The 12,944-nt window shown below is 50.4% G+C and overlaps 1 protein-coding gene across 2 annotated transcripts in view; it reads right to left on the bottom strand.

Annotated features, from left to right (window-relative positions):
- The window catches only part of LOC146797862 (ubiquitin-like modifier-activating enzyme 1), a 1,073,449-nt gene that overhangs the window by 932,982 nt on the left and 127,523 nt on the right, over nucleotides 1–12,944 (bottom strand). For both annotated transcript variants that reach the window (XM_085625059.1, XM_085625060.1), the window contains exon 6: nucleotides 3,170–3,260. In XM_085625059.1, coding sequence (XP_085481185.1) covers nucleotides 3,170–3,260 — 91 coding nt within the window. The remainder of the gene's footprint in view (nucleotides 1–3,169; nucleotides 3,261–12,944) is intronic.

Genomic DNA, 12,944 nt, shown 5'->3' with positions numbered 1-12,944 from the left:
GGCAAAGTGAGCAAGGAACTCACGTCTGAGCATACCCTGCCAACTTCTGGCGAACAAAGCGGTACAAATCAAACACTCACACCCAAGAACGGTGATGGATCAAACCCAGATCTGTTGACTGGGTGTGAGTGTTTGATTGGTTCTGATGCTCCGTCCATCACCACACCCTTTTGTACCGCAGATGTTTAATGAGGCGCGTGCAACAGGACAACTGCCTGAAGACTTGCGTATAGCAACTATCGTTGCGATTCACAAACAGGGTAAGCCACAGGAGAGGTGCAGCCCCTAATGACAAATCTCCCTGCTTAACTTTGAGGCTACAATGCTCGCAAAGGGTCTCGCCAATCAGCTGGGCCCTGTCATTCAATCCCTGATACACCCGGATCAGTCTGGTTTTATGCCCCATAGGAGCACCAGGCTGAATCTACGACGCCTCTATGGTGTAATGCACGTGGTGTCACAGCACCCGGACACGCCGGCAGCACTTTTGTCTCTCGACGCTCATATGGCGTTCAACAGTGTGGAATGAGAGTATCTCTTTGCGGTCCTGACCAAGTTTGATTTTGGGCCGACCTTCCGGGCATGGGTTCGGCTTCTCTACATGGCACCGAGGGCTCGGGTTAGGGTGAATGAGACTATGTCCCGAGTTTTTGGCCTTGGTAGAGGGACTAGACAGGGATGTCCGCTGTCCCCGATCCTGTTTGCGCTCCCGCTTGAGCCATTGGTGTCATGGGTGCGAAGCGACCCGGCGGTGCAGGGTAATGATACAGGGGTGATTGGGAGAAGCGCATCTCCCTATATGCTGACGATGTCCTGCTCTATGCACATCACCCCAGACAAACGTTCCACGGGCTTATACATATTCTTAGAACCTTTGGGAATTATCAAGGCTATCGCGTCAATTGGGACAAATTCCTGGTATTTGTACTTGCGGGGGAGGCACCGGTGATGACATCGGCTTGTGCAGACCTGACATTCAGGGACACGTTCAAATACTTGGGCATATGGATTATGAAATCCGACGCGAACTTTAAGCGCCTGAACGTCCATGCTCAACTAGACAGATTGAGAGAGGATGTTGCCCACTGGCGGGGCCTACCAGTGTCACTCATGGGGCGTGCACTTTTATTTAGGATGGTAGTCTTGCCGCGCTTGCTGTATGTGCTCCAGAATACTCCCATCGTGGTTCCTTAGAGTTTCTTCCATGCAGTGGAAGCGGAGCAGCGCACATTGCTGTGGGGGGGAGGGAGCCCCAGGATCGCCCTACGCAAATTGCAATTAGGGATTTACGAGGGAGGGTTGGCAATACCGGACCTCAGGAAATATTACTGGGGGACGCAACTGGTCAATATCAATGGGTGGGTCTTTTTCCCCACTGAAGAACCTGTATATCGGGTAGATCGTATGGCCATGGGGAAGGGCACCTATCTCGCTGCCCTGTACAGGAAGAGGAGGGGCAACTCGGGGCTTCCAGCCCACACGGAGACAGTGCTGGAGGCGTGGCGGAAGGCAACGAAAATGACGGGGTGGGAAGCTAGGCTCACAGAACAAACCTCGCTGTGGGGGGGACTTTTTGTCGGAGACCGCGTGCCTGAAGGGCATCCGTGAGTGGAGTTCCATTGGGATACATCTGCTGGGGGATGTTTGGAAACAGGGGAAGATGCTCGACTTTTCGGCCATGCATACGGAATATCAGATGGGCGAGGGAGAATTTTTAAAATATTTACAGGTCAGGCATGCTTTGCATTGCCATCTCAAAGAGGGGGAGCGGTTGCCGGAGTATTCTCCGCTAGAAGATAGGCTCCTACTCGATCCTATGGTGGATAAGGCCATCACACTTGCATATAAAAAGTTAATTAATAACACGCCCGATCTGTTGGGGCCGTTATGAGAAGCCTGGGAATCTGATGTTGGGATCCTTGTAGATGATGACTGGGCGGAGACCCTACAGAGCCCCAGAGAGATAGCGGTCAGGGCACGATTTCGCCTGGTTCAGCTCCGGATTCTCCATGGTTCCTATGTCCCTAGAACCGTGCAGCACCGAATTGGGCTTACTGGGTAAGACAAGTGCACGAGGGGTTGCAATGAGACAGGGACGTTCTTTCACATCCTTTGGGCATGCCCATTGATACACAGGTATTGGGAAGCCGTTGCGCGGGTTATGTCTGAGGTGGTGGGCTCCGAGGTCCCGTTAGACGCCAGATGGTTTATCCTGGGAGTGACAGGGGAGGTAGTGTGGCCCAAATGGGCTACTATTTGGCTGGCGCTGGCCGGGGTGGTGGCCAAACGAAATGTAGCTAGACTGTTTGGGGCCGCAGAGGTTCCATGGATAGAAGGATGGGAAAGGGACCTTGAGTGGTGTCAGAGCAGAGGGTTCCCACGTAAATGAGGAAAGGTCTGGGAGGCATGGATGGCTTTCAGGGGGGATTTATTAATTGATTGAGGGGTGTGGTTTGTTGGGGTACCGTGGGGGGATGGGGGTCCACTGGCAGTGCCTCAGACTATTACTGGCCTGGGGATATGACATTTGCTGTATACTGCAGTATCACTACTCGGCTGATCCACTGCTATGTGTATTGTCTCCTTACATGGAAAGCTATGTTTTGTTAATAAAAAGATGTTTAAAAAAATACAATTCTTAGAAAACCGTGCCCCAAACTGGCATTGCCTCAGAAGTGGGCACCCCTCGTGCAGTAATTGCAGAATGCTTTTGAAGTATATCATGGGGCTGCCTTGAACATAATCTCCAATGAAGTATGACATTGGAAAATAACAGATACACCCTGTTTAATTGTTTTTAATGTGTCTTTCCTGCTGTGCAAGAGATGTCCTGGTGCACACCCTGAAGCCAGAACATACTCTGAGTGGGAGCAGAACTGCAACTATCCATGCATAGTGGAAAAGCCAACAATTAATTGGAACAGAACTTCTTCCAAAGGTTTTTGTAACTACTCTGTTGTATCAATATCAATTAAGAGGTTTTGGCCTTAATAAGTCAATAGGTAAAACTAGCAGCCCTTTAAGTATGGGTATGATTTGTGATCCGCCAACAAAGAGAAGCGATGAATATTTTATGTGGAGCAAAAACACAGGCCAATGGGAAGACGGGGGGGGGGGGGTCTGCATGTGAAAGTATAATCTGCGTTATAAGACGTGGCAATGATCTTACCTTTGTAATGTCCTCAATCAGCGATGTCAGTGGAGCAGCTCCATTAGGATCATACACCACAAAATCGTTCCCAAAGTCACAAAACAGCTGCCTGTGAAAAGGAAAGGACACCAGTAATGGTAAACTCCATATAGAAATGAGACAGGAGCACACACAACTTAGGAGGGTAATCCCATACTATTCCAGGTGCTAGGAGTGTAACAAGAAGCAGTCATCGAGGTGCAAAAACACGAGAAAGAAAAAAGTGCTGCGTTTCACAAAAATACTACAACAACAAAAACATGAACGGCAGACCCCAACATCTAGCTCCAGAGTAATGGAAATGTACTCTAGTATGTTTATAGAACTAGTGGTCAACAATAATTTGAAATATGTATAATTTACCTGATAAAAATAGGTCCCTCTCCCTGAACTCATATACATCTGAAGCTCACTAATCATTGTAACAAGTCAAATATTGATCAGATGGGGGAGGAGCCTAGCGCTTGACCAAGATGGCCGCGTGAGCTCTGAGCTCCCGAGACCCTCGCGCCCTCCGTCGACTATCCTGTCTCTAATCCTATCGGTATGCATGGCATCGTGTGGATGACCTGTCAGGGAGGCGATTGATGCTACCCGCGGTCGGATCGCCCACCGGGAACCGGACTTATGCCTGGCGGAAGATTGCGGCCTATCTCCGAGGGATGCCAGGGGCTAGAGTTGGCAGGATGCCCGACTTCTAGTTGAACAACAACGGCCAGGCGAGGTGTGAACTGTCGGACGGAGGTCCCCGTCCTTTCACTTTCGCTTTCTCTCCCTTTGTCAGCCCTGCCCCTGGAGAGCTCTTGGTGGCTTTATTACCCTATGGACGCTCTGCAGGCTACTCTGGTGGCCCACTGCAGAACTGATCACTCCTGATTCCTTTCATTGAGAGGGACCCGTCTTATCTGAACCGACCTGCTTGGTATCAACCATGTCGGGCAAAGCAGAGGTGGATCGGCTGAAGGCTAAGTCTACCAGGCGGGGAGCCTATACCCAAGTCAATAGTATGGACCGCTATGCTCTGCAGAAGGGATCACTGAGTGGGTTGAGCCAGTCGCCGGATACCCATAAGGCGGCCTCGCCTTTGGCCCCGGAGCTCTCACTACAGGATGTCATGGGCGCGCTCGAAGGGATGCAGACTTCGATTGGGAGACAGTTTGATGCCCTGGCGCATAAGGTGGATGCCATCTTGGTGGATGTTAACCTGATCCGTGCGGACTTGGGCAAAACGAATGAACGGGTTAGGACCCTGGACCTCAAGACCACGGGCCTCACCGATGATGTCACGGAACTGCAGATCGAGGTTCGTAAGCTGAGGACCGAGAGTGATCTCGCCGCCCGCCGGCTGGAGGACTTTGAGAGCCGGGCCAGGCGCAACAACGTGCGCGTCATCGGGGTCCCGGAGTCCTCGGATGAGGCTTCGGTTGACCTGATTGTCGAGGACTTGGTGCTTAATCATCTGCAGCCTAAGGGTCTTGGAAAGTTCTTTGCGGTTGAAAGGGCCCATAGAGTGCCGGGCGGGAGGCCCAAGGTGGGTGCCCCACCGAGGCCGATCGTCGCTCGGCTCTTTCATTTTCGAGATCGGGACGCTATCCTGCAAGCATCGAGGGTGACGGGCCCGGTCCCCTTCCAGAACGCGTCGGTGAATTTCTATCCGGACTTCACCCAGCAGGTGCAGAGGCAGAGACAGGGCTTTCTGGGGGTGAAGAGGCGGCTCCGGGAGAGGGATCTGAAGTATGCCATGCTCTTCCCTGCCAGACTACGTGTGGTGCACGAAGATCGGACATTCTTCTTTGACTCTCCTGTTATGGCCGATGAATGGCTGGACGCTTTGCCCCGGCGACGGACGGGGGAGGACATTGCCGAGGATGGGGACAGTGGCCGGGATGGGCAGGGCTGATTTTTCGGAGCCGGTCAGACTCGATTTGGCTATATTTGAAGACTTGAATAGAGTGCAGTCAATGCGGAGGGCTGCGGGAGGACGAGGGGTGCTCTTTTCCTCCCTTAGGGTACTTTTTGTAGATTTTGGGTTTTGTAGGGCGACAGGCACACTGCAAGTTGGGGGGGCTTTGTAAGCTGCAGCAGGGGTGCAGGGTGGGGGGGGTCTCTGGGATTTTGGGTTTGTTGTTGGGGGGTTTATTTCTGCAAGGCATGGTGATTCTTTCCAGGACTGTTCCATGGTGGCTCTTCGGGTGTGGGGTGGGCCTCTTTACGTTTGAGGATGGGGGTAGGGGTTTAAGTGTTATAAGCTGGAATGTTAATGGTTTGGGGGATCGCATTAAGCATGGGATTGTTTTGCAATTCTTGAAACGGTCAATGCCGGATGTCGCCCTGCTGCAGGAGACGCATCTTATAGGTAATACGTGCTACGCTCTGAAAAGGAAGGGTTATAAATTCATAGCACATTCGGGATTCTCCTCTGGGTCCAGGGGTGTGGGCATCCTAGTCAGAGCCTCGCTACCATTTGAGGTGGACTCCACCATTGTTGATGATAGGGGGAGGTTTGTGGCGGTGGCGGGGCGGTGGGAAGGAAGAACTTTGGTTTTAGTTTCGGTTTATGTCCCGCCGGCCCTGCAGGCCTCCACGTTCACAGATTTGGGTAGGGCCCTGCTAGATCTCCCGGGGGGTATGCTTGTGGTGGGAGGTGATTTCAACGCTGTTGGCTCCGGCCTGCTGGATAGATACCCGCCCAGAGACACAGGGGGGGCTCAGAAGTGGCTTCCAGACTTCCTAGACACGCTTGGTCTGATAGACTGCTGGAGGCTCCGGCACCCCACACAGAGCCAATACACGTTCCACTCCGGGGCACATGGTAGTCTTTCCAGGATTGATTACCTACTCACTCTGGCTGCGCATGCCTCATTGGTCTCCGAGGCGAGGCACATGGCGCGTGGTATATCTGACCATTTGCCAGTGTGGATCCGGCTGGATCTAGGTCGGGAGGGAGGAGGAAGGGTGGCCCCTATCAACCCGTGGTATTTCCGAGACCCCAAGATGCGCAGCGCGCTGGTAAAGAAAGTAGATAATTTTTTCAAGGACAATCAGGGATCCGTGGACTCGGCAGTGTCGCTGTGGGAAGCATTTAAGACCGTGCTCCGAGGGGAAGCCCTCTCCCTAGTAGTAGCTGCCAAGCGGCGGAGAGATGGCGAGGTTCTGCAGGTTGAGGAGGAGATCGCGGCTCTGGAGGGAGTGCTGGAGGAGGAGGTTACAGAGTCCTCACTGCATGAGCTTTGCTTGAAGCAAGCTGAGTATAAGGACCTGGTGACGAACGCCGCTAAGACCCTCAGTAGGGAACAGCAGGGCCGTTTGTATGATGTTGGGGACAAGGCAGGTAAACTCCTGGCTTGGCTGGACAAAAAAGAACAGGTCAATAGAGTTGTGCCAGAGTTGACGGGAGAGAGGGGAGAGGCGATTGTGGAACCTGAGAGGATTGTAAAGTGCTTCTCGGACTATTTCTGTAGGGTTTATGCCTCAGTATCGGATAGGCCGCCCGAGGACTCGTGTGACCTCCTCCGTGATATCGAGTTGCCCTGTCTCTCCGATATAGATAGGGACGATCTAGATGGTAACATAACGGTTGACGAGGTGGCGGGGGCTATCCGCGCGTTAAACTCGGGCTAGGCCTCGGGACCGAACGGCTTGCCGGTCGACCTGTACAAGCTGTTTCCGGATAGGGTCGCCCCTCACCTGCGCGCCATGTTTGTGGAGGCGCGGGGGAGTGGGACCCTCCCGTTGGACCAGCGACTGGCGACGATCGTGGTTATACACAAAGAGGGCAAACCCCGAGATAAGTGCGCCTCATATAGGCCTATCTCACTTCTTAACGCAGAGCCGAAAGTTCTGGCTAAAATCCTGGCGACCCGATTGATTAGGGTACTCGGTGACTTGGTCCACCCAGATCAATCCGGCTTCATCCCGCACCGAAACACAGCGTTAAATCTTCGGCGCCTTCATGGTGTAATCGCCAGGGCGGGCACGCTGCGTGAACCAGCTATTGTGGCGTCTCTTGACGCCACGATGGCCTTTGACACGGTGGAATGGGCATATTTGTGGGCCGTGCTGACCAAGTTCGGCTTTGGCCACGGTTTTGTGAGCTGGGTGAGGTTGCTGTATGAGGGGCCACTTGCGAGTGTGGTGGTGAATGGTCGGGCGTCGACTCCGTTTCAGCTTGGGAGGGGTACTCGGCAGGGTTGTCCCCTGTCGCCTTTGTTGTTCGCCCTCGCCCTTGAGCCGCTGGCTGCGTGGATACGTTGGCACCCGGATATACGGGGCCTTAGATGGTCGCCTGAACACGAGGACCGTATTTCGCTCTACGCCGATGATATCCTGCTGTATCTTGCCTCACCCAAGAAATCACTTATAGTGGTCTGCGACGTACTCACATCTTTTGGTAGGAACTCGGGTCTTGTTATCAACTGGAGTAAATCGTATTTGTATGTCCTTAGTGGCGAGGCTCCACCGATCCCTAGAACATGTTCGATACAGGTCGCTCAGCAGGGCTTCGTGTATTTGGGGATTTTTATCTCCATGGACTCTGCTGTGCGCTATGAGAAGAACCTGCTTCCCCCCCTGGCACGCCTGAGGCGGGATGTTGAAGGCTGGCGGAGGCTGCCGCTCTCCCTCGTTGGGCGTGCGGCCCTGTTTAAAATGATGTCTCTTCCCCGCTTCCTCTACGCACTGCAGAATACTTTGGACTGGGTTCCGGCCAAATACTTTCGGGAGGTCGAAGGCCTCCAACGAACGTTGCTTTGGGATGGGCGGCCACGAATAGCTATTGCAAAGTTGACGCTTCCATGGTACGACGGGGGCATTGCGCTCCCAGACATCCGACGGTACTATTGGGCCACCCAGCTGAGCGCGATTAATCATGGGTTTTATGGCCCTGCCCTCAGCCCTGGGTATGCCATGGACAGGTGGTTGCTGCGTGGAGGTAACTACTACAGGGCGTTGTACTTGCGGTCCCTAGACTCGTCCCTCATGGGGCCCACTGGTGTGGCAGTGCGTGTGTGGAAGATGGCAACTGACTCGCTGGGCTGGAAGGATAGGCTCACCCTCGCTACCCCGCTGTTTGAATCGGAGAGACTGGGAAGGCTTTGGCACACAAAAGGGTTTGATAAATGGGACCTGATCGGCATCTCCAGGGTGGGAGATGTGCTGAATAAGGGGAAGGTGAAGTCCTTTGAAGAGTTGCAGAAGGAGTATGAGCTGGGGCCATCCGAGTTTTTCCGCTATATTCAGGTGCGTCACGCCCTCCGATCAGTCCTCATAGAGGGTGAGAAGGTGCCTGAGTCCTCTCCTTTGGAGGACCGGGTCCTTGATGGCCATATGCCCGAGAGCACGATCTCGCTCATCTATAAGAAACTGATCAACGTCCGGGCGGACGTGCTTCTGGGGCTGAGGGACCAGTGGACTAGGGATGGCCTCGAGTTGGACGATGAGGATTGGCAGTCGGCTGTTTCCTCTCCTAAGGAGGTCGCGATCCCGTCGCGTCTGAGGCTGGTGCAGCTTAAAATACTGCATCGAGTGTATGTGACGGGGCCAAGGCTGGTTCACATGGGATTCTCGGAGGACGGCCTAAGCAGGAGGGGATGTGGTATGGTGGGTACTTTCCTGCATATCATCTGGGAATGTGGTGTCATTGCGGAATTCTGGAGGAGAGTCCATGCAGTGATGGGGGAGGTGACGGGCATTGCTATGCAGCCGGAAGCGCGGTGTTGTCTCCTGAATGTCTGGGGGCCCACTGATCACGATGCGGCACAGACCCAATGGGTGACTCTGGGTAACATGGTTGCTAAAAGAGATATCGCGCGATTGTGGGGCTCCGCGGGGCCCCCCACATTGACCGCGTGGAAAGAAAATATGGACTGGAGTATGTTAAGGGAGAAGACGGTCTATTGCGCTAGAGGCCGCCCCCGGAAGTGGCACGCCATCTGGGGGCGGTGGAATCAATACAGGGGGGGAATATGTCTTGCCCCGGATCTGGATCCTCCCGAGGAACAGCTTTCCTCCTAACTTTCTTTCCAGCTCAGTATGGTTTATGGACTTTTTTGGCCTCTGCTGTCCCCCTTCTTCCTCTTTACACTGTACTGTAACTGGTAGATGAGTGGGGTCCGGCCTCCCCTGGGGGGCTTCACCATGGGCTTTCAGTGTTCTTGCCTTGCTGGGGTTTGTTGTGTGTTTTTGTGTTTACTTAAAATTGAACCTTTGCACTTCTCCTTTCACGGTACTGGGGGCGCATCTCTGTTTCTATATATCGATGCTGCCGAACCTCCGGGTTGTCGGCTGAATAGCTGTGTCCTGACTTTTGAAAATAAAGGTTTTTATTAAAAAAAAATATATATATATTGATCAGATACAATTTGGATCGTTTTTAGATGTACTATTTGCGTGCCTCACTGGGATACAAAGCCTCTCATTTAAAACACCCCATTTCTTAGTAGCAAAAACTTACCACCTACAGATACAAGTGGTGTCAGAGTATGCTCCGCCCCCCCCTATCTAATTAGCACATAAATTGGTTGTGCTTGGCTATCAACCCAAGGATCAGGCCAATTATCATGACTCAGATTTTATGTTCCTGTTTTGTACAATGACCTTTGTTGGCTTAGATGACACAGGGGCCCTTACTGTCCTGACAAAGGCCCCAGTCAGTCCGAGTGGCTAATATTTCTGGGCAGAAACGTGTCAACCTTTTGAAATAGGATCGAGGATCCTATAAATCCACCAAATGCATGCTGGTGTTTTAATGCTGGCAAAGCGAGATCGTAATAAAATATAATTTAAAATTAATGTAATAATCTTCCACTGCGCAAGTTTAGAATTTTAGGGAGAGGCATGGTCTTGACCTCAAACAGTAGCTTCTTAAAGGTAAAGGTTAAGTGTGAACCACAGCCCACAATTATGTGCAGCCTCAATGATGAACCCTGTTCACACACTGTGGGTGCGAGCCTAGTGTTTTTAAAGGAAAGTGACTATCTGAATAGGTCTTTTTATAAGGACTTGTGTGCTTTAGGTGCATATGTTTTATAATGTGGACAATACACCAGTGGTCTTAATTATCCTTATGAAAGAAAGACACTTCCTCTTACTCCCTCTTGTTGTTTGTACCATCTGCCAAAGGAATTTCAGCCTTACTGAATAGCAAATGCAAAAAGAAACAAGCATTTGCAATGCAATAGGTCTCGCATTTGCTAGAGTTGGAGCTATTGGCACTGTAAATGACAATGCCTTTTATTCATTTGTTTTCAAAACCTGCAAGCGGTGCATAAACACGCACTTTGTACGTATAGTCCTTGCTTATGAGAAGCAAGGCTGTCAGCAAAAGAGACTGCCAGCTTTGCTTCTCATAAGCAAGAGCTAGAAGTACAAAGTGCTTGTTTACGCACAGCTTGCAGGTTTTCAAACGCATTAATTAAAGGCATTGTCATTTACAATGACAATAGCTCAAACTCTTGCAAATGCGAGACCTATCGCATTGCAAATGCTTGTTCTGTTTTTCCCCAAAATCCAGGAATCCAGCAGTGAGTAGACGAATAACGACATCCACTACCGCCTGCAGCTCAGTGGTCGAAGTGGGGGAACAAAAGTAGGGGAACTGTGGGCAGAGAATCAGAGGGCATGAATAACCCAAGGATTGGATCAGTGGGAGGAGCCAGAGGTGTGGCCAGAATGCGCAAACATCCCAATTTTTAGTATTTGTTTGGCATTTCACTGCCCAGTTTAATGAACCAATGGATACACATGATTATTTAAGGTTATAATGAGTTATTGACATTAAAATACATTCACAAAGTGGGATATGCTTCTAATCACAGAATGTCCCAAATACGATAAAATGTGGAATCACAAGCCATTTGTCTCGAGCCATGGAGTTTTGTCATCTGCACTTCTCCCTTTTTCCACAACAGCAGTTCAAACATAAATGACAAAATATCCTAGCTTGCAAATGTTTTCTATATAATTATGGCTCGGGATCATTTGCTTCATAATGCATTATCTGCTGCATGATCTGACCATTTAAACTAATAAATTGTTTATAGCTCAAAAGTATCAAGAGTTAATAAAAATTTGACTTGTGTTGCTGCGGAGTTGATGGCTTATTGCAAAGGTTAACTGATCACCTTTCTACAGCTTTCTACACTGGTCCTAATAAGGCAAAATATTTCCAGAGACTGTTAGCATGTGTACAAATATCAAAATAATAAAATATAGAAAATATACTGCATTACGCTGCAGCCTTTTTTTTAATGCATAATTTAGTCAACACTGCGGCATAACTTTGTCCTCCTTTGCTGCATAATTAATTCCAGTGGCCCCACAGCAGGCAGCACATGTTGAAAGTGCTTGTGAATGAAGCAGAGAGACTGTGAAGTTTGTGAATTTAGTTTGGTGTGAGTGCAAATCCTGCATTGTCAATCCCTGGTGAGTTGCTCTACTACTACTTCTGAAACAAGCCCAATGAAGGTACCTATGGGTGAGGCAGACTGGCCTCAAGGGCAGGGCCGGCCTTCGCACTGGTGGTGCCCTGTGCATTAATATTTGTTAGTGCCCCCCAATGACCACCTCTGCCATGGATTCCCTCACTACCACCCTTTAACAGTGCCCCTCAAGTCTCCATATCTACATTTTCTCTCAGATGCATTTAATTTGATGTGCAGCACGACTCATACCATTGTAGGGTGTCAGAGTACTTACATCACACACATTACACAGAGACAATCAATCTGTGTGTAAATCACTGTATAGAAAATGTTACATAAGACTAAGGACTACAGGGTGTAGGAGCCACATGACAACCATACTAGTAGGCCATATAGTTTAATAGTGATTGGTCTGGAGAAACACAAACTGAGAATTTAAAACGTAATGCCATGGTTGGGGATTCTCTTTTATAATCAGAATTGATTTCTGTCCAAAACAACACTTTTTGCAACATTAGGATAGTCAAAGACTGGGGGGAAAACATAACGCTCTAATTTATACCTTGCAGTTTGTATGCAGCTCTTAGATGACAGTTAATAGCTCACTGTTCTATGTTAGGATTTTAACTTATAAACTGCAAGTAACAAAAGGATCTCTCTGACAAAAGCAGTAGCTCACCAACCTATTTACATTATGTGCACTTTGTGATCTTCATGGTACATGTTCTTTGCAGCAGGCACATTAACCCTCTGAGCTAACTTTCCACCAGACAAAATTCCGATCTCTCTCTAGGAAGAGTCATCATGACATTTGTATTGTTGCCAAACATTGCTGGAGGCCAGGAAGGAGGCAGCAAGCGCTTTTAAAACCATAATATACTTGCAAACATAATGCCTCCACCCAAAGTCAGCACCCGGTGCGGTCACACCGGTTGCACAGCCCTAGAGTTGGCCCTTCTCAAGGGTCCTGTGACCTCAGTGACAGAGCCACTGTTGTTCTTGGCTGTGCTGCTTCATAGGCCTGCCCGCAAGACTGGAGGTGAACTTCAGTATGGATTGTGGTGGACAAGCCTTGAAGGTTAACCTCCACTTTTCATGCTATGGTCCACCTGCTGGTGCTAAGACACCAGGGCTTCTAAGGTCTGGCGGGGCCTTCTAAGGTCTAGCATGGGATTGTGCTCTCTCAGGAGAATCGTCTGGTGGACTAGTTATTAAGGCTGACCCCGGTTCCCCAGTACCAAATTCAGCAGCTCTGGCCATAGTGCCACATCCTCTCCCCCACTGAACACTATACTGGCCCCTGAGAAAAACTCACACTGCCTTCAACTACAACC

This window comes from Triturus cristatus, chromosome 9 (assembly GCF_964204655.1).
Source record: "Triturus cristatus chromosome 9, aTriCri1.1, whole genome shotgun sequence".
NCBI classification, from domain to species: Eukaryota; Metazoa; Chordata; class Amphibia; order Caudata; family Salamandridae; genus Triturus; species Triturus cristatus.
Note: the sequence above shows the minus strand (reverse complement) of the source record. Positions and strands in the feature narration are given on the sequence as shown.